A 24,044-nucleotide genomic window follows, 5' to 3' on the forward strand; every position below is an offset into this window, starting at 1 on the left:
ACTTGGAGCTAGGCCACTGGTCACATCTAGAAAGGACACAGTTTTTACGAGCTGCTTGGCATAGCGTTACAAACTGGATTTTCAAGAAAATAATAATAATCAGAAATGCTCCCCCAAAGGCCCAAATGTCTTCTTCCCCCTACCCTACAAACCACAAGAGAATAGAAAGAAAGAGAAAGTCAACATGTCTCTTGGAGCTTCAGCTGCTTTCTCACAGCTTGTTATGGGAAAGAAAAACAGAGAAGCCATTCTGTTCATGACTGCGTAGAAAGCCAAGAATGAAACCGCGGATCAAGCAAGAGCTGGAAGCTAAAAGGCTTGGCCAGTTTGTAAAGTGAAAAACAAGCCACCCGTGGTCATCCTCGGCCAACCTGGTCCCTTGGAACCTCAGGGTGAAGCAAGAAGCTGGTTCTTCTGCCAGAAATAAAGATGTGGACATTAGCTGGGTGAACAATTTTATTGGAGTCCATCAAGTCATGCAAAGTTAAGCTTCTGGGGGAGAGCAAAAGCTATCAGCCAACGCAAAGGCTAGTGCAGTCTAAGTTCCTTTTTTTGTGGGGTCTAGTTATGTCATCGATGGTTTTTGTCCAGGAGCCCAGCAGCATTTTGTCTTCTACAGAGAGCACTTTAGGGACGGGAGAGAAGACTCAAATCTGTCCAGTGCACTAATTGCTAGTTGTTCTAGTAGACGTGAGCTAACGAATGCAGTGTGAACTACCAACATCTCGGGTATTTTTGGATTGTTTCACTCATCTGTCCTCTTCTTATCCCCCTTTGTCAGAGATAATGAGAACCAGCTAAGGTTGCCGGGTGACTTACAGTATCCGAGACACTCCAGATGCCGCTGTGTTACCACTCAACATTCTCTTCTTCTCTGTGATTTATAAAGTGGCTAACTCCCATACCGGAGTGTTTCAGGGTTCTACTTTTCCAACCTGATGACCCATCTGCACCCACCACACTCTGGTCAGGGAAGCTATTTACGCCTCAGATATTGACGGAGCATCTTCCACGGGCCAGATACAGTCCTAATGCTGGGGACACAACGTTCTGCAAAGCCAATAAATATCCTGTCCTCGCAGGCCTTATGGTCTACTGGAAGAGACCAAAGATAAACAGATAAATGAATACAAAGTTGGGCGGTAGTATCATGAAAAAATAAGGCAGGGTAAGGGAAGAGAAGTTGATGTTGGCAGAGGTCTGTTCCTGCCTATCACATTCCCTGCTCTTCATCCCTTGCTCTACTTGACATCCCTCACCTCCTGAAGCGGTGGTGCTTAGGTCAGTCATGGCCCGGTCACAGAGCCTGGTTCAGGAATAGGACCCACACTGGGCCAGGGTAAAGCCCTAGCAATTGTGCAGCCGGGCCGAGGAGGAAGAATTCCCTTGCTTTCTGGACAAGGAGCTAGAAGTAGGTAACCCTGTGGACGCTGTTGGCCATGTTCCCCGATGTGAGGAAATCTCAAGGAGAGAGAGCCGTAGAGAGGAAGAACCTAGAATGTTTGCCTTCCAGCTCCCGTCCCCACGATTCTAAGGCCACCTTAGTCCCTGTGGTTCTTCCTTCAATCTCAACGTTCTTGCAATATTTCTCCTTTGCTCCACTTCAGAGTCCCCTCTTTTGGGAGACCCCCCTCTGACATATCCAGGCTCACTGACAGGCCACCATCACTATGCTTTCAGAGATCTTTTCTCAGTATATAGCAACAGCAATCTACTATGAATACCCACTATGTGCCAGAAGCTTACGCTAAGGGCTTTACAAGTTGATAATTTTTATACACATTTCTCACCCTAGGAAAATGAATATAAAAAATTTCTGGCTAGTCTCCTTTGTGAAAGAAAACATTTTAATTCCAAATTTATTTCAGCCTGCATCCGTGCAGAAGTGTTCCTGGCTGTCCCTTCAATATCTGTTCTCCGTTTCCTCTCCATTGAAAATATCCACAGTTTTTAGCTGTGGTACAGTCTACCTCTCTCAAGTCCTTCTTTGCAGTGAGGCAGGGATGTGTGACTGAGTTTAGGTCAATGGGATATGAGCAGAGGTGCGTGTATGACTTCGCAGAAGTGTGTTTAAAGGAAAGCATAGGCCCTTCTTCCCCTCATCCCTCCTTTCTCTGGACCCCAGTGTGGATAAGATGGCTACAGCTTGTCCAGTCATGTTGGACCAGAAGGTGAGAACCCAAGGGTTGAGGATGTTGGAGTAAAAAGAAGGACCCTGGGTGCCCAACCTGATGATCACCTGCCCACTGCTCACATTCAGACCTCTTTGATGTGACTTTGAAATAAAATTCTATCTTCTTTAAGCCACTGTTAGGGTTTTCTGCATTTCTCAGATAAGCCCAGTTTTAATAGATAAAATGAAATAAAATATATTCCAGAGAAACAGATATCTCCAGCACCTCCAGGTGTGAAGTTCAGGTCAATTACTCTCTACCTAGAGGTATGGGAATACCACAGCAGGCCATTTTAGTTAAGTCATGCCTTGTCCAGTGATACCAAGTATTCCCTCATATCCTGTGATGTTGTCTACATTCATTAAAAAAAGGGAACAGCTGGGGGCGCCTGGGGGCTCGGCTGATGAAGTGTCCAGCTCTTAATTTAGGCTCAGGTCATGATCTCATTGTTCGTGGGATTGAGCCCCATGTTGGGATCTGAGCTGACAGCGTGGAGCTCGCTTGGGATTCTCTTTCTCCCTCATCTCAACCCCTCCCCCATGCATGCATGTGCACGTACTCTCTCTCTCTCTCTCTCAAAATAAGTAAAAAAACATTTTTTTTAAAAAAGAGAACAGCTATTAACAACAACAGGTCATTTCAAGGCAGCTGACATGGAGGGGGAAGCTAGGAGAGTTGAAGATTATAATTTTTTTTCATGTTTATTTATTTTTGAGAGAGAGAGAGAGAGAAAGAGACAGAGCATGAAAGGGGGTGGGGGCGCAGAGAGAGAGGGAGACACAGAATCCGGAGCAGGCTCAGGCTCTGAGCTTCGGCACAGAGCCTGACATGGGGGTCGAGTCCACAAGCTGTGAGATCATGACCTGAAGTTGGACGCTTAACCAACTGAGCCACCCAGGCGCCCCAAGAGACTTGAAGATTATAGAGGAGCTGAGCTAGTAAGAAATGTCCATAACAAAAATAAATCAGATTCCAAGAGAATCCAGCAAAGAGAGGAACTGTGAGGCAGGGCTTTTAAACAGTTGTAAAAAGACGACGCGGGGCACCTGCGTGGCTCAGTCAGTTGAGCGTCTGACTCTTGATTTTGGCTCAGGCCATGATCCCAGAGTTGTGGGATCGAGCCCCACATCAGGCTCCATGCTGAGTGTGGAGCTTGCTTAAGATTCTCTCTCTCTTCCTCTCTCTTTCTCTCCTTCTGCCCCACTCCCCCACTTGTGCTCTCTCTCTAAAAATCTAAAAGAAAGATGACCCATCTACCAGTAAGATTCTTTCTCTCTCTCCCTCTGCCCCTTTGCTCACTCTCTGTCCTGGGGGGCGGGTGGGGGGGGCAAGTTTGTCAAAGTGCGAATGTCTCTCAGGGGGTCTCATTAGTGCATTTAGTTTGCATGTTTGAGAAATGAGCAAGGGCAAGGCCTTAACTATTTGTGCTACAATACGGACCTTATCCAAAACCCACGGATGATACAAGTGAGCCTCAAGTGAGCCTCACCACGTTGCTAGGCTGGTTGGGTGGGGCTGCTCACAGGTAATACTATATCCTAGAACTTTGGATGAGTTCACATACATCGCTGAACCTTAAAAGGAACATACAGGCAGGCACACATAAAACATCCCACTGTTTCTTTGACAAATTCCTACATTAGATCAGTCTTTCCCATAATCAAATAAATAAATAAAGCTTTGAATATTGTAAAAAATGTTTTCCAAGTTTCCAGGTCATCCGAATACAATGGCCATAAAATGTACATCTTAGGAGAGAATGTTTCTAATTTGTCAGAGCCCAGTGGATGCCCACCCAGCAAGAACTTGGCAGACTTACCTCTCACCCACACCAACGCCCTGACGGGTAAGCAAAATGACCTTTAGGACAAATGCAGAGCAAGTCTTCATTTTCGTATAATACTGTATTGTTTAACTCAGGCGTTACTCCCCCAAGAAAACAAGCACTGAGCTCTCTGGCATGCAAAGCCACATACTCACAGACTGAATTTGCTCTTTGGGAATTAAAGTTGGGGAGAGCTCATACCTTCCATTCTCTGAAGGCTACAAAAAGTTCAAGTAGGCATGGGATACACAAGGCAGAGAACTCATTGGTAAGACAACCGGTCCTTCCCTTGAGTGCAAGACATCGCTGGTCTGTGCAATTTCACCACACCAAACCATCATCTTAAAAAGGAGCAAATGTGTTGATTTCCCTTCTTATCTTAACCTCTTGGGATAAAGAAGAAAAGTCAAGTTACCTTTCTCATCTGAGCCAGCAAGCCTTCGAACTCCTTCAGGTTCAGTGTGGTTCCGCTATAGGATGCAGAGCTGTTTGCTGCTTTTCCCAGCCAGTAAATGGTAACTAATACCTGTGAAACAAAACCATGCCCAAGGGCAGGAGAATTTTCCCTCGAGAATTACTTTTTAAGCTAAGGGATCAGTAATGCTCCACTAAACAGGAAAGCAGGAAGGAGAGAATGTGCAACACCGATGCATAAAAACCACCATCCATGAGGTATCCATTAAATGTAAAATCATTTTAATAAGAACCCAACGCTCTATCAGTCAACACAAACATGATTCGGTAGTTAAAATAAAGCTCCAGTTTTAGGAAAAGGTTGGTTGTAACAAAATGATCTCTAAGATGGCAAGAAGGAGAAACAAATCCTCCAGAATTATTTTTATGTAATAAAGGTTTCAAAATTAGGAAGTAAAAGTTTTCTATAACTCCGGAGCCTTTACCCAGATGAGCAGGAAACAGGTTGTCAATCCCTTTTGAGAGAAGGTGTTTTTAGAGGCTCACGATTTCTATTTGTGGGCAGAGAGGTTCTGCTAAGATCAACTGCAAAACCTCAGAGGAGTGAGCCAGGTTAGTTAGTGGTTCCCAACACAAGAGCAACACAACCCATCTAACTGAAATCAGAAGAAAGCAATCCAATAGAGAGTACGATTTTCAGATATCCAGCTTTGGGGTATAGTTAGATTCCTATTAATCTGAGACGGGAATTTGTAGCCTGGACAAGATTACTGCCAGTTAAATAACCTTGCATGCTTACAAATGTCCAAGAAGTTTCAAGAGTCTGAAGCTGCAGTCCCAAGTTAATTTTTTTTCTGTTTTTCCAAAGAAACTGTCCACAAAAGCAAATGCTCTTTGCATCAATTTTTCCAGAAAACCCAGAAGGCTGAAGAGGAGCTCCTTAAAACTGAACTATTGGGATCTGAAGCTCACGGAAAAGCTATTATTTTATTTTCACATGTGGTCTTATTGCTTCAATCAGGCTGGGAAGTACTTATGGTACCTCCTCCCTCCACTTGCTAGACCAGGAAATGCTTTGGACAATGTGATATGTGTACATGGTTCCAGATGGCAACAGGCCCAAAATATGGTTGTGGGTATTGATGCTACGATGCGATTCGGTTTTCCACCTCTGTGGGAAAATTGCACTTCAGGAATCCTTCAAAACTTCCAGAAAGTCTTGTTAAACTGATTGCTTACAAATAAATTTCCAGAGAACAGACAATTCCAAATGTCTAGGACCATAAACTAACTAATGTGGGCTAAGAGTATGAGGCTATTCTGAAAGGTGTAACAGGAGAAAGATAGAACGGTGTTGTGTTTTAGATTATGGGTTTTCCGATTTGTTTAAATGCATGAGAAAAAATGGCATATAGCCGTAGTTTTACAGGAGGAAAAAGAAGACAAGAATGAAAATGTCAACCAAATATAACAGCACCCTGGAAATAAAAAAAAAAAAAGGGAGGGGTCATAGCCACTTTTAAATTTTATATACACAAGGTCATTTCTTAGATTCCTAATTTAAAGTTAGAATAAACAAGCACTGGGAGACCTGGGTGGTTCAGTCGGTTTAGTGTTTGACTCTTGATTTCTACTCAGGTCATGATCCCAGGGTTGTCGGATTGAGCTCTGTTTTGGGTTCTGTGCTGAGTGTGGAGCCTGCTTGAGATTCTCTCTCTCTCTCTCTCTCTCTCCCTTTACCCCTTCTAACCCTCTCCCATTAAAAAAAAAAAAAAAAAAGCACGAATGTACTTGCTCTTTGAAAATAAGATCCAACTCCAAAAAGTTGATTTGGGGAAGTATTAATAAAAACCCAAAAGATTAATTAAAAAAAAATAGAAAAAGTACAGGCCCATGACAGTCAACACTATTTATATCATGCTGATCTTTTCCCTAAAAAAAGTGTGCTCAGCTGCTTTATTTAATAATCCCATCTGTGCCTACAAACAGAAAGGAACTGAGATTAATGCTGAGACAGATCATCTTGTATTTAAGAAACAACTGCAGAGTGCGAGCTTTCATTTATTTACTTCTGGAATGAGTCCTTATTAATTACAGAAAACTCCCCCATCTATAATTTTTGTTTCTATCACAGTGATTGATTATTCTATCAGAGACACCTATCTTTGTGTTCTAAGGACTCTTCTTAGCAAGGCATACAGAAGGCAATGAACTTATGAGCTAAATTTTACACCTGAACCATAAAAATTAGAAGGAAAGATGTTTTGAAAGTGAAGTGAAAACACTTACATTTTTCAGCTTCCTACTGTAATCAAGGCTCCTAATTAAGGAAAAGGAAAAGAAAATACAGTCAGAATAGCAGTTGCTTCCCTGTGATCTTCCCTTAAACACCTCTAAGATGTACTTGAAGCAGACACATATCATGAAATCAGCAGAATATATCATTTTTTCTAAGGTCTATGATGAGTGATTTCAGGTAATAAATAAAATCATTTAGGAAGCAAGATGCAAAAGGACGAGACGAAATCAGCCTTCCAAAGCGCACCATGAAAAGACGAATGCCTTTTAACATCTGGAAAATGAAGGATTCCATCTAAAAACTAGGACTGTTTATATTTGTATTCTCAAAGCTCAGCTGTTAAGGTAAAATTTGTGCCTTGATTATAGACCACTGTGAAATCAAAATCTTACTACCCTTCCAAAATCTTTGTACAAGTAGTACTAAAAGTCTAAAGGGTCTAGAACCTTACTTAATTAAACAGACCTGAAAAATATATGCAGAAGAGGCAATGTTACCCAAATATCTGTTCTTGTCTGCTACAGATAAAAATTAGTGTTGGGAATTAGCTATCAGCAGGAAAATATGTGTGTTATGTTAGAATATACACATGTGCATTCTAAAAAATACATAAGTACTTATTCTCGAACTGTAAACAAAAAAAAGCTAGTTGTTGATACTTTCAAAATATTCATACAGTGGAATATAAAAATTTCTACAAAATTATTCCCAAGTTTCTTTAACATGTCAACAAATAAATGCTAGGAAAAAAGAAGGACTGCATTTCTTTTTCCCACAGTAACTTCAGTTGGGGTGGAGAGCAGGGGAAGGGCGAATATAATTGTATTGTATACACCAGTCAAGAATTCGTTCAAGCATTTAGACACCAATTACTTCATTGCTGCTTATTCTGACCCAAAGAACATATTAATAAATAGGTGTACAATTTTAAGTCAGTGGATATTTCAGGGAATAGAAAACAAGATAGTATATGCTAAGGATTTAAACCCATCAACAAGGACTTGGATTGAAGGAAACGTTGGTCTCATTCGGATTTAAGAGAAAGTTTTCAAAGTTTCCCCTTTTTAGTAGAAAAAAAAATATGGCATTACCTGCTTAGATGTTTGCTGGGATTTTTTAACTTACAAAAACAAAACAAAATGATGAAAACAAAAATAAATCTATGCAAGATTTGAAATTGTAATGAAAGATAAGTTAAGAATGGGGAGCATAAAATGTATTCTGTGTTGATAATGAAACTTCATTGACTATCATTGTGACCCAGTTCTAAAAAATCCTGCTTGGCCCATAGTAGGAGCTCACAAAATATTTGCTGAATGATTTCTACCTAACAACCAATTGTGTGAAAACACTTCCAAAATTTTCAGAGACATGCTCAGGAGCAAGCCATAGCCTTTCCTCATTTTTATGCAATTGCTTCAATTCCCTGGAATAAACTTGCGGCATGCCTTTCTGGATTAGGCTTTCGTTCCCCATCAAGGTTGTCTGGCATCCATTACAGGTAGAGTTCACTAAATTACACATGCAGTAATCATTTGCAGCTTGTCCCTCTTTTTTTTTCTTTCTTTCTTTTTTTCTTTTTAGTCTACTCAAGTTACCTCTCAAAAAAAAAAAAAAAGAAAGAAAGAAAGAAAGAAAGAAAGAAAGAAAGAAAAGTAAGAAAAATTACCTCCAATAAAAGCTAAACTAAAGAGCATTTAAAAAAAAAAACACAAAAAACACGTCATGGGAATCTACCCCTCCAAACCAAGAGCGCACTGTATACACTGTATGTTAGCCAACTTGACAATAAATTATATTTAAAAAAAAAAAATTTCAGGAAAGTATCCACATTTGCTCTGTGGGATCTGCCCCTGTACTGTATGGCTTACCCTATTAATTAGTGGTGTCAAGGGGTGTTTTCCATCTCTACTAATGTTCTGCTCAACCCTCAGAGGGTAAAGCAGAAAGATGCAGCACTTGTATTTTAATCTACCATAGCGATAAGAATCTACATATGTTACAAATGTTCCCTGTCTGGTGCCAGATGAAACCAGCATCATTTACAGAAAAGCTGTGAAGCAGATAGCTCATTCTATGCCCCACCCTTCATTAAAACTAGAAATGAGTTTCTAAGTACTGTAAATGAATTTATGGTATAATTTTAATACAAAGTTCCTTATGTTCTTCTAGAAACTCATGCAGTGAAGGAAACACTTTTCTCCGTAATGATTCTAGGTTCAGCATCCTGCCAGGTTTGTGGGCTGCCCACCTACCATACTCATTCTTGCTCATTACCCTTCTACCACACCAGATACTTTGCTTATCCTTTTTAAAGAGCAAGTCTGTTCCTCCTCTCCAGGCTTTCTACTTGAACTTCCTCTGCCTTGAATGCTCTGTAGGTCTTCACATGGCTGGTTCTTGCTTCCCATTCATGTCTCAGCCCACAGCCTTCAGCTGAAATGCGACTTCTTTAGAGGGGCTATGTTTGGCCACCTCTGGACTGGTCACTATCTTTTTTTTCCAGTTTTACTGAGATTGACATATGGCACTGTGTAAGTTTAAAAAACACAACATGATGATTTGATACATGTATATGTTGTGATGGTCACTATCTTTCACATCATCTTTTACTTCCTTTTCAGCACTTATCACTCCCTGTGATTATCTTTTTGATTTACTTGTGTATTTCTTATCTCCTGACATTGTGTGTAAATTACCTGTGAACAGGAAGTGTTGGCTATCTTGTTCATTCCAGTTGTCTGGTGACTGGAAAGTATCTGACACATAGTAGCCGCTCAGTAAATAGTTACTGAATGAATGAACGAAAAATGATAAAGTTACGGAAGGTGATAGGAAAGCCTTGCCTAAAGAAAATAATAATTCTCAAGTGAAGGAAGAACCAAAAAGGGAAGAAAATGAAGAAAAAGAATACAAAAGGGGAGAGAGATGGAAAGACAAGATAAAGAAGAGAGGGGAAGCACGGGGAAGAAAAGGAGATGGAGAAAAGAAGCAGCTGGAAAGATAAAGAAAAATGACAGAAGGAAAAAAAAAGACAGGAGAAGGGGAAGATGATACAGTAACTGAGAAGGGACTGACTGTATGTCATTCATTAGTCTAAGTGACTTTTCCTCTTTAGGTTGTTTTCTGTGTCTTTTTCCTCACAAGTTGGTTGGACCATCTTCCCAGATCTGAGCAAGCTGAACACTGAGCAAGCTTTAGCTAGAATCATACCTGTGAGAACATTCTGTCCAATTCCATCTTATAGATAAAGACACAGAGCCCTACTGAAGCAAGAGAACTTGCCTAGGATTATAGACCCAGGGAGTAGCAGGTCTAGGGCCAGACTCCTGGCTTCCTGATACCCAGGTTTTTGTAGATAGACAGTAGAGGTGACATAAATTCTGAATCTCTAAAATCAAACTATCTCAAAATTCTCCTGGTTTAGTGACACATTGATTTAGAATAACTTAAAAAAAAATGCAGTTGCCAACACCGTCAAAGCAAACTTTCCTTCACCCTCCAAGCGATGTGCATATCACTAATTGTTATGATGTTGTATAGTTACTACTGCTTCTGGCCACTTGCCACCTAGGTCAAACTACGCATGTCAGATGAGGCAGAACCCATCTCCTAAAATGAATAATTTATAGAGGCTGGATTAATATATGGAGCATGTGATGTCTAAAATAAGGTTTATGGTGGTTTCCATATTCAAATACCATAATTGGTATTCTGTTTGTGCCCTTAAGTAATTTTTTTCCATGAGAAATACTGAAGAAAGGTATATTGACAAGAGTGAAATGATTTTATGTAATCAATTCCCAGTCACGAATCATAAAATCCAATGTGAACTAACTTGATTTCATTCAGTAGCTTCCTTTTTTTTCCCCCAATCAATACTGGCAACGAGTATACAATTAAGAACCCTGAGTTTTGGCTTCTCTCCCTTTTCTGTTCCTCCATGATAAAATGGCTCAAAAGTAATCAAAAGAAGTGTATGCAATCCACAGACCCTATCTATGTAATTAAGCTTATTCTTAGGGCATATTCATGCCAAATGTTGTTTGACCAAAGTGGGGAATGTTTTGTATGTCATGTGTAGAGTGTGAAGGACTTCTAAGCTACAGGAAAGTTATCTCTACCATCTCATGACGATCTTTCTTCTCATTACCCTGATTACCAGCCATTCCTTTCCAGAGAAGCACACTGCCTTTTCTTTTATTGAGCCATTCTATCCCAAAAATTCTTTGGCCACAAACATGGCCCAGTGAGTAGACACAGTCAACAGCAGTCAAATAGCCAATACTCCATCTTCAAAGAACCTGATCACTGACATATGAGAAAACAGTTACAAATGTAAATGAGGAAGTGATTTCTCCAGAATCTATTGCCCTCTTTGCATAACAAACAGTGCTCGGATCTGTTTACCAAGTTTGTAGTCTTCCAAGAGCCTATTCAAATGCCCAACTAGAGCCAATAAAGGCTTTTTGTCTAACACAGAGTCTGTGCATATTTCTCTCTTGCTTCTCTCTCCAGTAAGTCTCACCTAACATTTTTCTCATTCTTTTTAACATTCTAACTCTCCATGTGTGATTTTTGCTTTAAAAAATTACATTTGATCAGAATGAAAGCTGTACACAGGGGGAAGGCCAATATGTCTTGTTTGGAAAGCATGATTTTTACCTTCACGTTTTTATTTTATGAGACACGTGCAATACTCTGCTTCTTAGACCTTACAACATCATTACAAAGTTACAAATCAAACCATAAATAGGTTTTCCTTAAACATAAATCTTTTTTTTTTTTTTTTAATTTTCAAGTTAGTTACCATACAGTGTAGTCTTGGCTTCAGGAGTAGAACCCACTGATTCATCTCTTACATATGGCACCCAGTGCTCATCCCGAAATGTGCCCTCCTTAATGCCTGTCACCTATATAATCCAGTCCCCCAAGCCCCCCCTCTACCAACCCTCAGTTTGTTCTTGTATTTAAGAGTCTCTTATGGTTTGCCTCCCTCTCTGTTTTTATCTTATTTTTCTTTCCCTTCTCCTATGTTCATCTGTTAAGTTTTTCAAATTCCACATATGACTGAAATCATATGATAGGTGTCTTTCTCTGACTTATTTCGCTTAGCATAATACCCTCCAGTTCTACCCACATTGCTGTAAATGGCAAGATTTCAGTCATTTTCATCATCAAGTAGTGTTCCATTGTATGTGTTTGTGTGTGTGTGTGTGTGTGTATACACACCACATCTTCTTGATTCGTTTATCAGTTGATGGACATTTGGGCTCTTTCCATACTTTGGCTATTGCTGATAGTGCTGCTATAAACATTGGGGTGCATGTGCCCCTTTGAATCAGCATTTCTGTATCCTTTAGATAAGTTCCTAGTCGTGCCATTGCTGGCTCGTAGGGCAGTTCTATTTTTAATTTTTTGAGGCGCCTCCACACTGTTTTCCAGAGTGGCTTCATCAGTTTGCATTCCCACCAACAGTGCAATAGCGATCCCTTTTCTCCATATCCTCACCAACATCTGTTGTTTCCTGAGTTGTTAATTAGCCATTCTGACCAGTCCCTTAAACATAAATCTTGTGTTACTTACTTGACTGTTACTCTGTTGGATGTATCCTGTAGGTCACCAGGATCAAAAAGTTGAGATTCTCTAAGGCCGAGCTCTTTACAGCCTCTCAAGAATAAGATGATATTGTCCTGGAGGGAAGAAAAGAAATCCAAGTCTATATTATTTTATATTATTTTTATGATCCAGCCCTTCCACTTTAATAGTCCAAATTACCAAAGGGATGTCAGTCATTAAGACAGCAAGAGTCAGACCTAAATTATGGCTTGTTGGAAAATAAAATCATACTTGGTTAGGATATGCCAAGGTAAACAGACACTTTCAAATTTCTAAATCCACAGCAGGCCAAATTCATTTTTTTTCCTTTACCTTAATACATCTGTGTACAACTGCAAGTAAAATATCATTGAAAAGCAGAATATAGCATCTTTCAGGGCACCTGGTGGCTCCATCAGTTAAGAGTCCGACTTCAGTTCAGGTCGGGATCTCACAGTTCATGGGTTTGAGCCCCATGTTGGGCTCTGAGCTGACAGCTTGGATCCTGGAGCCTGCTTCAGATTCTGTGTCTCCCTCTCTCTTTGTCCCTCCCCTGCTTGTGTGCGCGCGCTCTCTCTCAAAAATAAATAAAACATTAACAAAAATAAATGGGAAAACAGTCTAGACTTAATTGGGAAGAGAAAAAAGCGGGGCATTGAAAGCTTTTGAAAATAATGCAAAAGACCCTTTCCAACGTGAACATTTTCTCTTTGAACTGGCAGAGTAAGAGGCACCATTGACCATTGACAATCCTGCCCTTCACCTGTTGAGTCAAGAATAAACAGATGGCTCTGAAAGGGACTACAACTGTGGGTCACCCTTCTGGAACTGCAGGGCATTAGCAGCAGGTTTGTTGGTTACAAGGTCCTCACTGTCCTCTTCCTAGAAGACTTCTGCTAGAGAGACCTACAGGAGAGGAATAATAAAGGGGCCTGACCAGTGTGAACCCATCTGAATACTCTAAGAAAGTTACTACAAAAATCTGAAATGATGGTGGTTACGGAATTATATTCACGCAAGTGCTGTTCAACAAAGTAAACCAAAGAGCATTGTGTTTCCCAATTACCCAGTCTGTAGGCCAGATTCTAAGATGACCCCCAAGAATGCTGCCCCCTTGTGTACACACCCTGTAACAATCGCCTCCCCTGGAGTGCTAGGGCCCCGTGAATGTGATGGATATCACTCTGTGATTACCTCACTAACCAGCTGGCTCTGAGTTCATTGAAAGGAAGATTATCTGATTGGGCCTGACATAATCAGGGGAGGATTTCAAGAAAGTGAACAGAATTGCTGGTGGCCATGAGTTCTGTAGCTGCAAGGAGATGAATTCTGTCAACAAGCACATAAGCTTGGAGGAGCCTTGGTAGCAGAGATAGGACCTTGGCCCCAACCAACACCTTGATTTCAGCCCCACGAGACTCTTAGCAAAGGACTCAATCATGCTATGTCCATACTTCTGATCTACAGAAACTAAGATAATAAATGGGTATTGATTTAAGACTCTAAGTTTATAGTAATTTTTTATGCAGCAACCAAACAATTAATATACCCAGGCTCAAAACAACAAGAGCAATACAATAAATTGCTAACCTTTATATAGCTTATATTGAAAGCGTTCTCCCAAGAGCTTTATATATACTAACTCATTTAACCCCTGTACAACCTTAGTAGGTACTACTATTTTACCTTAGTAGGTATTTTGTAGGCGCTGATAGCAGGTATCACTGTCATCCTCATTTATAGATGAGCAATCGGAGGCACAGAACAATTAAGCACTTTGCCCAAGTTCACACAGCCAGCAAAGGACGGAGGTACAAAAACAACATGGCATATAAGATGGACACGAGCATCAAATCTGAGGCCGGCACCAAAGGAAGATGATGCTGTGGAATTAGGGGCTGATCACAGAGGGCCTTGAAGGCCATAGAAAGCAGACTACAGAAATCACAGAGGGGCTGTCATCTGAGAAATGGTGCTCAGATCTGCAGCAGAAGTAGACTGTTGGGGGTAGGCCTAGGGGGAAGTAGAGAGTGTGAAGGAAGGACTTCAGAGGGGTAAGACAGGAGGCAGGGAGACCAATGAGAAGATACTACAGTGTCACTTCGCTTCCATGGAGGTGACCCCTCCCAGAATGTTTTGTGTCTTTCCCGTGTCCTGGGTTTTCTTCAGCAGTCACGATGGGCCATCACGCGCAAGACCTGCATCATTCACACACCTCTAACAGAGTGACAAAAGCTAATCATAGTCCAAAGCTAGCCACACCCCTGATAGTCTCTCCTTCAGTTACTTTGCATGTCTTAAAAAGATCAAATTTCTCCTTGAAGTTTTCCTCCTTTCCCTCCCATCTCTAGAGTTTTATTAGACGTGCGTGCCAGTCGTTTCCAGGGCATGCAACTACCTTTTTGGTTGGTCTGTGAGCTCTGAGGACTTCTCACCCAGAGGAAAACAAAGGATGGGTCCTGGTATTCTCTAGGAATCATTTGGGACCACAATAAAAGGACCAACCTGTGACCACCACGGAGTCCCACAAGAGGCACACGACTGTGGCACTTCTGGTCCTTAAGAAAGGCAAGGAGGTGCTCTTCCCTTAGACATCCCCAGATGTATGTGCTCTTGAACGCCATGCTATATTCATCACACAGACTGCGTTGCCAGCTGGGCTGAATGACAGGGGCTGGCAGATTTCAATGACTGCCGGCCTCCTCTCAGCTCCTTGCTGCAACCTAATGAGACTGGAGGGGAGCCAGACCCCGGTCAGGAGAAAAGCCCCAAGAAAAAGCTCCGCAGCCAAGAGCTCACAGGGGCAGCAGCCAGAGTGGGTAAAAAGGACTGTGCCTTTAATTACATAAAATGCATTCTGCAAATTCCCATCTGCCTTGCTCTTCACACTGAGATTTTTCCACATATACAATTCCAAGAAAAACTCCCATCTTCGTGTTGTACCTCCAGAAGCCAAACTATACAACAGAGTCTCGGTCCCACAGGAGAAGAAGTAAAAGACACTGATTTACGGCAGTGACCATTATATTACCTCCTCCTATTGTAGTATTACAAACCCATTAAAACTTAGTAAGCCTTCAAAAAAAGTTTTTGAGTGACTCTTCAAACATGTCAGTCACTAAAAAACAAAAAATTGGACACTGAAGAGACACGATGACCAAATGTAATTTATGACCTCTGATTGGATTCTAGATGCAAAACAGAAAAGTAAATAAGGCTATAAACATCTAATTTAAATATGGACTGTATGTTGGAGGACATTATTGAATAAATGTTAATTTTCTTAGGCAGGATGATGATGCCATATAAGAGGATGTCTTTATTTTTAAGCAAACGTATGAATTATTTAGGGATGATTTATGATAACGTCTATGACATAATTTCAAATAGTCAGGGGAAAAAAAGGTGTGTGCATATGAGAGACAAAGAGAGAGAGAGAGAGAGAGAGAAAATATTTGCCCATCATGAAGAGATAAAGCAAATATGGCAAAATATTAACAATTGGTGAATCTAAATTAGGGATTGGCAAACTTTTTTTCTGCAAAAGGCTATGTGGTAAATATGGCTTTCTGGGCCCATAATGGTCTCTGACAAAATGACTCAGTTCTGTCATTGCACCCAGACAATACATAAATGAATGGGAATGTCTGTAGTCCCATACATTTTATTTACGAAAGCAGGCACTGGGCTGGATTTGGCCCACAGGCTGTATGGTCCACAGGGCCTATGCCAGGTGAATGCTGCGTAGACATTCACTAGGCTATTCTTTCAGCCTCTCTGTACCTTTGGAAGTTTTCCAAGAAAAGTTGGGAGAAAAGGGTTTTAAATTTATAGAAGCGTATTCAGCTACATGGCTTGGCTGGCAAGACCAATTTCATAAAATTCAAGGAGAAAATAGTGGTTGCCTCAGAGTCAACTATTGCAAAGTCACTGAGGTAAGTGATCAAGTGCCACTGATGGAAAGTTACCATCTCTGGCTAACTGGAAAGTACTGTAACCTGAGTCTCAATTCAACACAGGTACTTAATGTAAAGTTCCTAAAAAGAGTCCATTTTGTGTTAGACTAATATTAATGTGTGTATTTAGACCGCTGTTTTTGTAACTACCATGCATTAGCTCCTCCTTGTTCTTGGTGCAGTGGTTTCCCATTTCATTCATTTGTGGACCTGCCCCATGCATGAAAACACTCCCCAGGGCTCTAGGGTTAAGAAGGCCTGAGCTTTCCGCCCTCCCTAGGGCCTCTTCTCTGAAAAAGTCCTTGTACTTTGCTACCTGCTTTTCTTGCTTCAAAGGCAAAATGAAGGAAAGCCCAGGGTGGTCTCTACCTCCAGAGTGTAGCAGTATCCCTGGCCTGTAGTACTCACTCAATATTTAAAATAAATTAAGTGCTGCATTCTAGGGACTTATGAGAACAACAACAACAACAACAACAAAAACCAATAAAATTCCTTATCTTCATGGAGCTGACATTCTAGTAGGTAAATTCATAAGGACTTACAACAAAAGTCTCTTATCTTCTGGATTAATTTCCATGATACATTAAATGGCTGGATTTGTTCAAGACATCCCTAAACAGATGTCTGCCTTCCAGTCAGACAGTGGAAGTGAGAGAAGAACAAATATATCAAGGGACACTGTAAAACAGCTTTGGAGTCCAAAGGTCTCCAGTTAGAATTCCAGTCCCATCCATTTATTAGCTTTCAGCCTTGGGCATCGTTTCTGAATCTTACTGATCCTCAGATTCTGAATCTGTAAGGTGGGGGTGGGGGGTGGGGGGGTGGGGGGTGCCATCAACCTTACAGAAACACCAGAATTATAGAGGATATATATTAAGAACACAGCCAATGTCTGGCACCTTCTGGGCATTCATTAGATGGAAGTTATTATTATATTCTTGTCAACTCAGGTCAAGAAAGGCCTATGGAAAGTGAAATGAGGAATGGTTTATCCACCCATGAAAAACAGACACAGTGTATATACACTATAAATATACACTACAGCCCTTGCCAGTGACATGGGACATGGTGAGAGGAAGAAAGAAAGAAAGCAAGCAAGCAAGCAAGCAAGAAAGAAAGAAAGAAAGAGAGAAAGAAAGACAGAAAGAGAGAAAGAAAGAGAGAAAGAAAGAAAGGGAAAAAGAGAAAGGAAAAAGAGAAAGTTTAAAAAGGTAGTTGCTATTATTGTTTAGTTACTATTATTAACTGCCAACTTGTCACATTTCTACAGGCTACCTCAAAGTTACTCACAAGCTATGTACCAAAAGTCCATTTGTAAGACAGCTGCTGACATGTCATTTGTAATTATCGCACAGAAACAACCTCTGCATGGTGGTTCCCAGAACCAAACATGCCCACTTAATCCAAAATGTACGTGGAGGGAGTATTAACCATATTACGAACCTAACTGCTGAGCAGAACAACATTTCAGCGGGAAAGTGCATGCGTTGAGAAAAGCCAAGCACGCAGCCTTCTTGGCTTCCAGGATTCCGGAGGCCATAGAAAAAGCTTCATCAGCCCAAGGCAGTACCACGGGAGGGAGGAGGGGAGAAGGGTGGACGACCAATTGAGCGCAAACCTCTGATCACACCACGGCCTGATCCTTTCTCCCCCTCCTATCTTCAGAAGGCAGGTAGGAGCCTGCCGCTACGTTTCCCCTTCTCCAGCTGTCATTTCCAACTGGACAGGGACTTCTCTGTTCCTTGATCCTCTGCAGAACAGCCTGCAGCTTTCCAGCTCGGGGGAAGGAACCAGCATTTAATGGTTCTCTAGGGAAACCAAACAGGTGGTAAGAGGCTGCCTTCTTTGTCCGATCTCCTTGGCTTTCTTTCCTTTACAGCCAACAGGGAAAGGTCAACATGATGGTGGGTTTGGAGTTCACAGAAAATGAAAGGAAGCTCATTCGTGTTTCAAGTGAACCTAGATGCCTACACTGCCAGGTATTCAAGATGCCATATACACCCAGCATCCATATAATTTTCTGTTTCAACAAATGAAAAGACTGAGTGGAAATAATAAAATATAAACTGCGATGACATCTGCTGAATTTCTTATCTTAATACATTTTCTATAATAAATATTTGCCTTAAAAATCTTAATAAGGATTAGGATATCTCAAAAAGATTTGCAAGTATATCAGAGAGGATCAGATCCTTTTGGAGAATCAATAACTAATACCAATATTACTTTTCTGTATTATATTACAAGGTTTGATTTAAAAAAAAAAAAAGAAAGAAAGAAACAGGGGGCACCTGGGTGGCTCAGTCGGTTAAGCGTCCGACTTCAGCTCAGGTCATGATCTCACAGTTCATGGGTTCAAGCCCGCGTCTGGCTCTGTGCTGACTGCTTGGAGCCTGGAAGCTGGAGCCTGCCTCAGATTCTGCATATCCCTCTCTCTCTGCCCGTCCTAGCTCACCACACTCTGTCCTTTCCTCTTTCTCTCTCAAAACTCAGTAAACATCAAAAAAAAATTTTTTTAAAGAAACATGACTTCTGTTAGGTTTTCTACAAGTGAAGCAAACAAACTCCCTTTAGCAGAAAAGCAATTACAGATTTCAGAATTTAAGGAATACGTTACCAAAACATCTCCAGGAACTTTCCCCACAATTAATAGAATTTGGGGATTTCCTGGACCTGCCGTGTGCTCACGGTTGCTCTCCCAGCCTGTATGGGTTCCCGCCAAGCTCCAGCAACTGGCAGGTGCCCAGAACAATCAACACTGGCCAGACTTTCAATGCATTTATATTTGCCGGGAGTGCTTAATGAGGATAGCAGGCGTTCCACCGGGAGGTGGCTTGTTATGCCGGGGGGTGGGGGTGGGGGAGGAGCGGGGGGGCGGCAGTTCTGGGGAAGCTTGACCCAGAAGGTGGCAGCTGGGTGGCTGCTAGAAGGAGCAGAAGACAACTTATGGATGGGAAATGAGCAGAAGCATGGCGGGTGGCAGGGAGAGAAGGAAAAGCTGGGGAGGGGAAGAAAGCCAAGAGAGGGCAGCTGGGGGAGCATGTGAGAGCCCTGGGAAGGATCTGGACTGTTCTCTGGGTGGTGAGGACACAAGGGCAGCTGAGGAGGATGGAAGGAGTCTGCGGATCTGACCTTTATTTACAGAGACAAGGTCTGGTGGCAGGAGGGGGATCCACTGGCTGGAAGACAGGGTCCACTTAAGAGATTATTACAAGAGCTCAGGGAGAGATGAGGAAAGCCTGAACCCACACAGAAGCAACAAGAACAGAAAAGAGGGGGCGGTTGTGAGCACCCCCGTTGACTGGTCAGTTGAGTAGATTTGGAAGTAGAAAATGAGAAGAAGGAGGGTGTTTGAGGCGGTGCTGAGGTTTTTAACCACTGAGACCATCTTCAGGAACAGAGGAGGGGGAGATTTGCGAGAACTGGAAATGATAAATTAAGTCTGGAACATTCTGTATTCAAAGAACCACAGCTCTTTGGGAGCTTCTATTTGGGTCTGGAGCTAAGGGGTGAATTCTGGTGGAATTATGCAGGTTTGGAAATCACCAGGACGTGCCCATGGCAGGACAGGGAGCATGATACTGCCCAGGAGAGTTCAGACAGGACAGGAGACTCTAAAACAGGACCATCCAGAATGCCAACATTTAAAGAACCGTCCGAGGAGAAGGAGCTCATTATGCCTGAAGAGAGGCAAATGAGAACAGGAGAACCAGGCAAGACTGCCAGGGAAGCCAAATGAGAGCACTGTTCAGGGAGCCCCGTGTTTTCCAGAGCCAAATGCTACCATGTTGCATCTAGGGTACCCACACTGCCACTTACTGGCTGAATAGCCACAGGCAAGTTGCTTACCTGGTCCCTGCCTCAGTTTCCTCCTCTAAAAGAGTAAATCCTCACAATGGCCTCCAAAGCCCTCCAGAAGCTGCTGCCCACTACCTCTCTGACCCCATCTCCACCGCCCTCCCTCTCCCTGCAGCCAGGCCCAACTCCTTGCTGGTCTTCAGCCAACCCTGCCAGTGCCTCTGCACTGCTCTTTTTCTTGCCTAGCTATTACCTAAAACAATCTCTGGTATATAGTAAGTCAACATCCAATAAATATGCATGGAAGGAATGAATGACCATCAAAATGGAGACACTCATAATATCATAGGGCTGCTGTGAGGAGTTAAGTAAGAAAATATACATAAAGTGCTTAGAAGAGGACAATGTTTGGCACGATGAGTGTTTTCTATTATGATACTTATTTCTATTAGAATGTAAACTGTTAAGTCGTCAACGGATGGATTTTCTATTAAAAAAAATTTTTTTTAACGTTTATTTATTTTTGAGACAGAGAGACACAGAGCATGAATGGGGGAGGGTCAGAGAGAGGGAGACACAGAATCCGAAACAGGCCCCAGGCTCTGAGCTGTCAGCACAGAGCCCGACGTGGGGCTCGAACTCATGAACCGCGAGATCATGAGTCGGCTTAACCGACTGAGCCACCCAGGCGCGCCTGGATTTTCTGATTAGAAGGACATTACTGACTTTTGGCAGAATTTCCCTGCAATGATAGGGTAGAAACCAGACTGCCAAAGTTAGGAAGTCAGTGCAGAACCAAAAACATTGGAGAAAACACACAGAGACACCTTTGGGAAGTCTGGCAGAGAAGAGATTCTGAGGTGAGGGATGGTGGGTCAAAGGAAGGTTGGCGGACTGGTTCTTTTCGGCAAGTTGCATGGCAGGAGAAACGTGGCGCCCTGCTCATCCTAGAGCTTCCCTGCCCCTCCCAGGCCACTGATGCTGTCATCCTCATGAGCAATGCTCATTCATTTGAGGTTTGAGCCATCAGTTCTCCACCATAATGACCTTCCACCCTACTCATTATTTCTGTCACAATCATGGGGGACGCTGACGCCAAGCTCACCACTCAATACAATCAACATTTTAGTTGACTTTAAATTCTCCACGGGCAGCCTGTTCGAGAATCTGGCTTTCCAGTTCTTTAACTGCTTTGATTCCAAGTTTTTACTTACACGCCCTATTTCAGGGTCATAATCGTCACCCATACGTGGCCTGTGGAGTTTTAAACTCCAACATCCTACTGTGGGTTTAGCCCCTCTCCCTCCGGGCTCCTCATTCCTTCTCTCCCATAGTGTTTGCTCTTCCAACCCAAGATGCCCCTTTTCTCTCAGTCCATTTCCCTCTCCCCTTGCTGCCTGGTTTCCTTCACGATCCAGTCCAGACCAGTGAGACTCTTCTACTGCTCCCCTTCTTGTGTCTTCGGCACCCCTACCTCTCTGTCTTTCTGTTAAGGGGCAAAGACTAGGAAAAGGAAATAGCGCAGGTGGAACAGTTAGCCTTGGAAATGAGCCTGGTGGCCAACCAACACAGCCATCGCTTGCCTCTATTCGAAGAGGGATCAGGTATGCCCACTCCTCATGTTTCTACATGAGGCGACAACACTTCCGGCCCCTCACTCTTCTTCTGCCAGGTTGGTGTGGGAGAAAGAACAGGGCATGCTCAGTTCAGCCAGTTTGGACTTCCCCTCTGTGGAAGACAGCCTGTCTGTAAGACATATGTGTCCTGTCTGTCTCTGCCATGTGGTAAGAGGCTTCTCTCTGTGGGGGAGGGCTGTGGTTGTCCAGCTGTGCCAGGAATGGGTGGATAAAGTTAATTCAGGAGTGAGGATTAGCAAACCCACTTGGCTACAGCTCTGAACTCATGTTCTCCTATTTGTTTCATGAGAAGTAAATCTGATATTTTGGTCTCTATTTGCCTCCTGTGTTTATGCCTCAGCTAAGAAGGGAAGAGAGGAGTATTATTTACCGATCGCCCTAAATCCCTAATGGCCTGCCCCTGGTGCTACTGGAAATAATGATGCTGTTATTGGGTCTGGGGCTGCTATAAATTTATAAGCTTCCACCTCACTGAGCCCCACTGGATTTACTTGGTAATCCTTCTAGGTGTCTTTGATCAGCCCCTCTCCTGGTCCTTGCTGAGGTTTTTACATGCCTCCTCTGCCTTCTAAAATCTCTCTGCCATGCCTTCATCTTCTCCATCACAGATAGATGTCATTAGCCCCCAAGAGTTAAATCCCTTCACTCTGGGTGATCCCAGTTCTGCATATGAAAGCTTTTTTAAAAAAAAAGAATATAAAGTAGGATATTTTAAGGCATTTGAAAACAATCTGATGACATTTTTTCAGCCATGGGTGCAAAATGTAAGTCTACGTTAGAGTGATGATCAAACAGCCAGTGGTATGCTACATTACTTTTAGTTTATTTCTTCTGAATTTATTCAAATATATTTACTGCATATTCATTAAATGAAAGGCAACGTACTGTGCTAGGTGCTTTGGGCAGAAAGGGGTCATGGTAAGAGTTGGGACTCTTATTTGCAAGTGAGAGAACTCTGGATGGAAACAGACATATATTGGATTACAGAGCCCAGTACACCCCAGCCTCAGGGGAGTGGGGATGCACCTGACCCTTTGAAACTGGAAGCCAGGACCTCATGTGTTTGGAACCTGCAATTGCTTCATTTCTTGTCTGCTCATTCTGCACGTTGACTTATTTGCTTTCATTGCAGACAGGTTTCCTCCACATGGATCCCTAGTTACCAAGTTTCATATACGAAGGTTGTCACCCCCTAAGAGGACTAATTCTTTTTTTCCCGTGCAGTTCGAAAAAATCCCAGGAAAAGGAAAAGACCCTTATTGGTGAGGTTCCCTCCCACAGTGACTAACTGGATGGGTAAAAGAGACCATGAGTCATTTTAATCAATGGTGGGGTAAGGGTACGGGGGCAGAAGAATTTCCAAAAGGAGAATGTGATTCCCTAATCAGGGGACCCAGGTCAGACAAAGATAAGAACACTAGCTACCTTCACAAGGGTGGACCAGATATGGACCTTTTCCTCAAAGTTAGTACAGAGTAGAATACAGATGTATTTAAAGATGTTCTTTTGAAAGGGCCTATATGTTCCACTGTAATGCAGACTCAGTTTCCCAAACTTAACAGGCCTGGTGCCAAAGATGGCTAACCACAGAATGAAACAAGCATAATTAATGAACTAACTCTGTTGGAAGAGCTTTCAGGCACAATTCCTGGTCAATACAGTGGTTGGAGCTGAGCTCTTCTTCTTTCAGGACATGTAGGAAAAGAGAGTGCCCAATCCCAAAGGTCTAGCACCTTGATTTTCTCTCTTGTTCTGGATTCCAGACTCATAACTGTCCACATGGCAGCTGCTTCTCCTCTTCAGGACTTGACATTCAAGCCTACTCAAGGGTCAATACCTCAGTACTATCTCAGGACAACTGGGATTCCAGTCTATCAGAAAAACTGTCTAGATTCCAAGGTTTTATGCCTCCAAAAAATGACTACACTACTCCCCAAACTACTCAGACTAACCCTAAAACTCAGCATAAATGCTATTGTTATATCACCAGATTGTTTTCCGGCATAATTCTCTCTTTGCATTTGGGAATTTAATGACAAATAGCTTCATATTATGTTAGAATAAAACTGTTCAAGCTCTCATACCTCATTAAACAATACTGCCAAACTGTTGTTGACATGGAATATATGACTTCAGCATTTCTCAGGACACTGATAGACAAACTGTGGTCTGTGGACTGCTGCAGGTTTGGACTGCTGGGCCAGGATGAGACAAACGCAGAACCGGAAGTGAGGTTTTAAAAACTTTAATAACAATTTGGCATTCTAAGCACATCCTAGCATATGATCAATAGACACATTTCCCTGAACAAGGTAGACACCATTTTGGACGTTATCCAACCTG

General features: G+C 42.3%; 1 protein-coding gene across 9 annotated transcripts in view; it reads right to left on the minus strand.

Moving 5' to 3' along the window:
• LIMCH1 (LIM and calponin homology domains 1) overlaps window positions 1-24,044 on the minus strand; it is a 326,534-nt gene that overhangs the window by 95,167 nt on the left and 207,323 nt on the right. For all 9 annotated transcript variants that reach the window (XM_027055932.2, XM_027056037.2, XM_027056003.2 and 6 more), the window contains 3 exons: window positions 12,299-12,405; window positions 6,703-6,733; window positions 4,415-4,525 (listed from right to left, as the gene is read on the minus strand). In XM_027055932.2, coding sequence (XP_026911733.1) covers window positions 4,415-4,525; window positions 6,703-6,733; window positions 12,299-12,405 — 249 coding nt within the window. The remainder of the gene's footprint in view (window positions 1-4,414; window positions 4,526-6,702; window positions 6,734-12,298; window positions 12,406-24,044) is intronic.

The sequence above is a fragment of the Acinonyx jubatus genome, chromosome B1, assembly GCF_027475565.1.
Source record: "Acinonyx jubatus isolate Ajub_Pintada_27869175 chromosome B1, VMU_Ajub_asm_v1.0, whole genome shotgun sequence".
Taxonomy (NCBI): Eukaryota; Metazoa; Chordata; class Mammalia; order Carnivora; family Felidae; genus Acinonyx; species Acinonyx jubatus.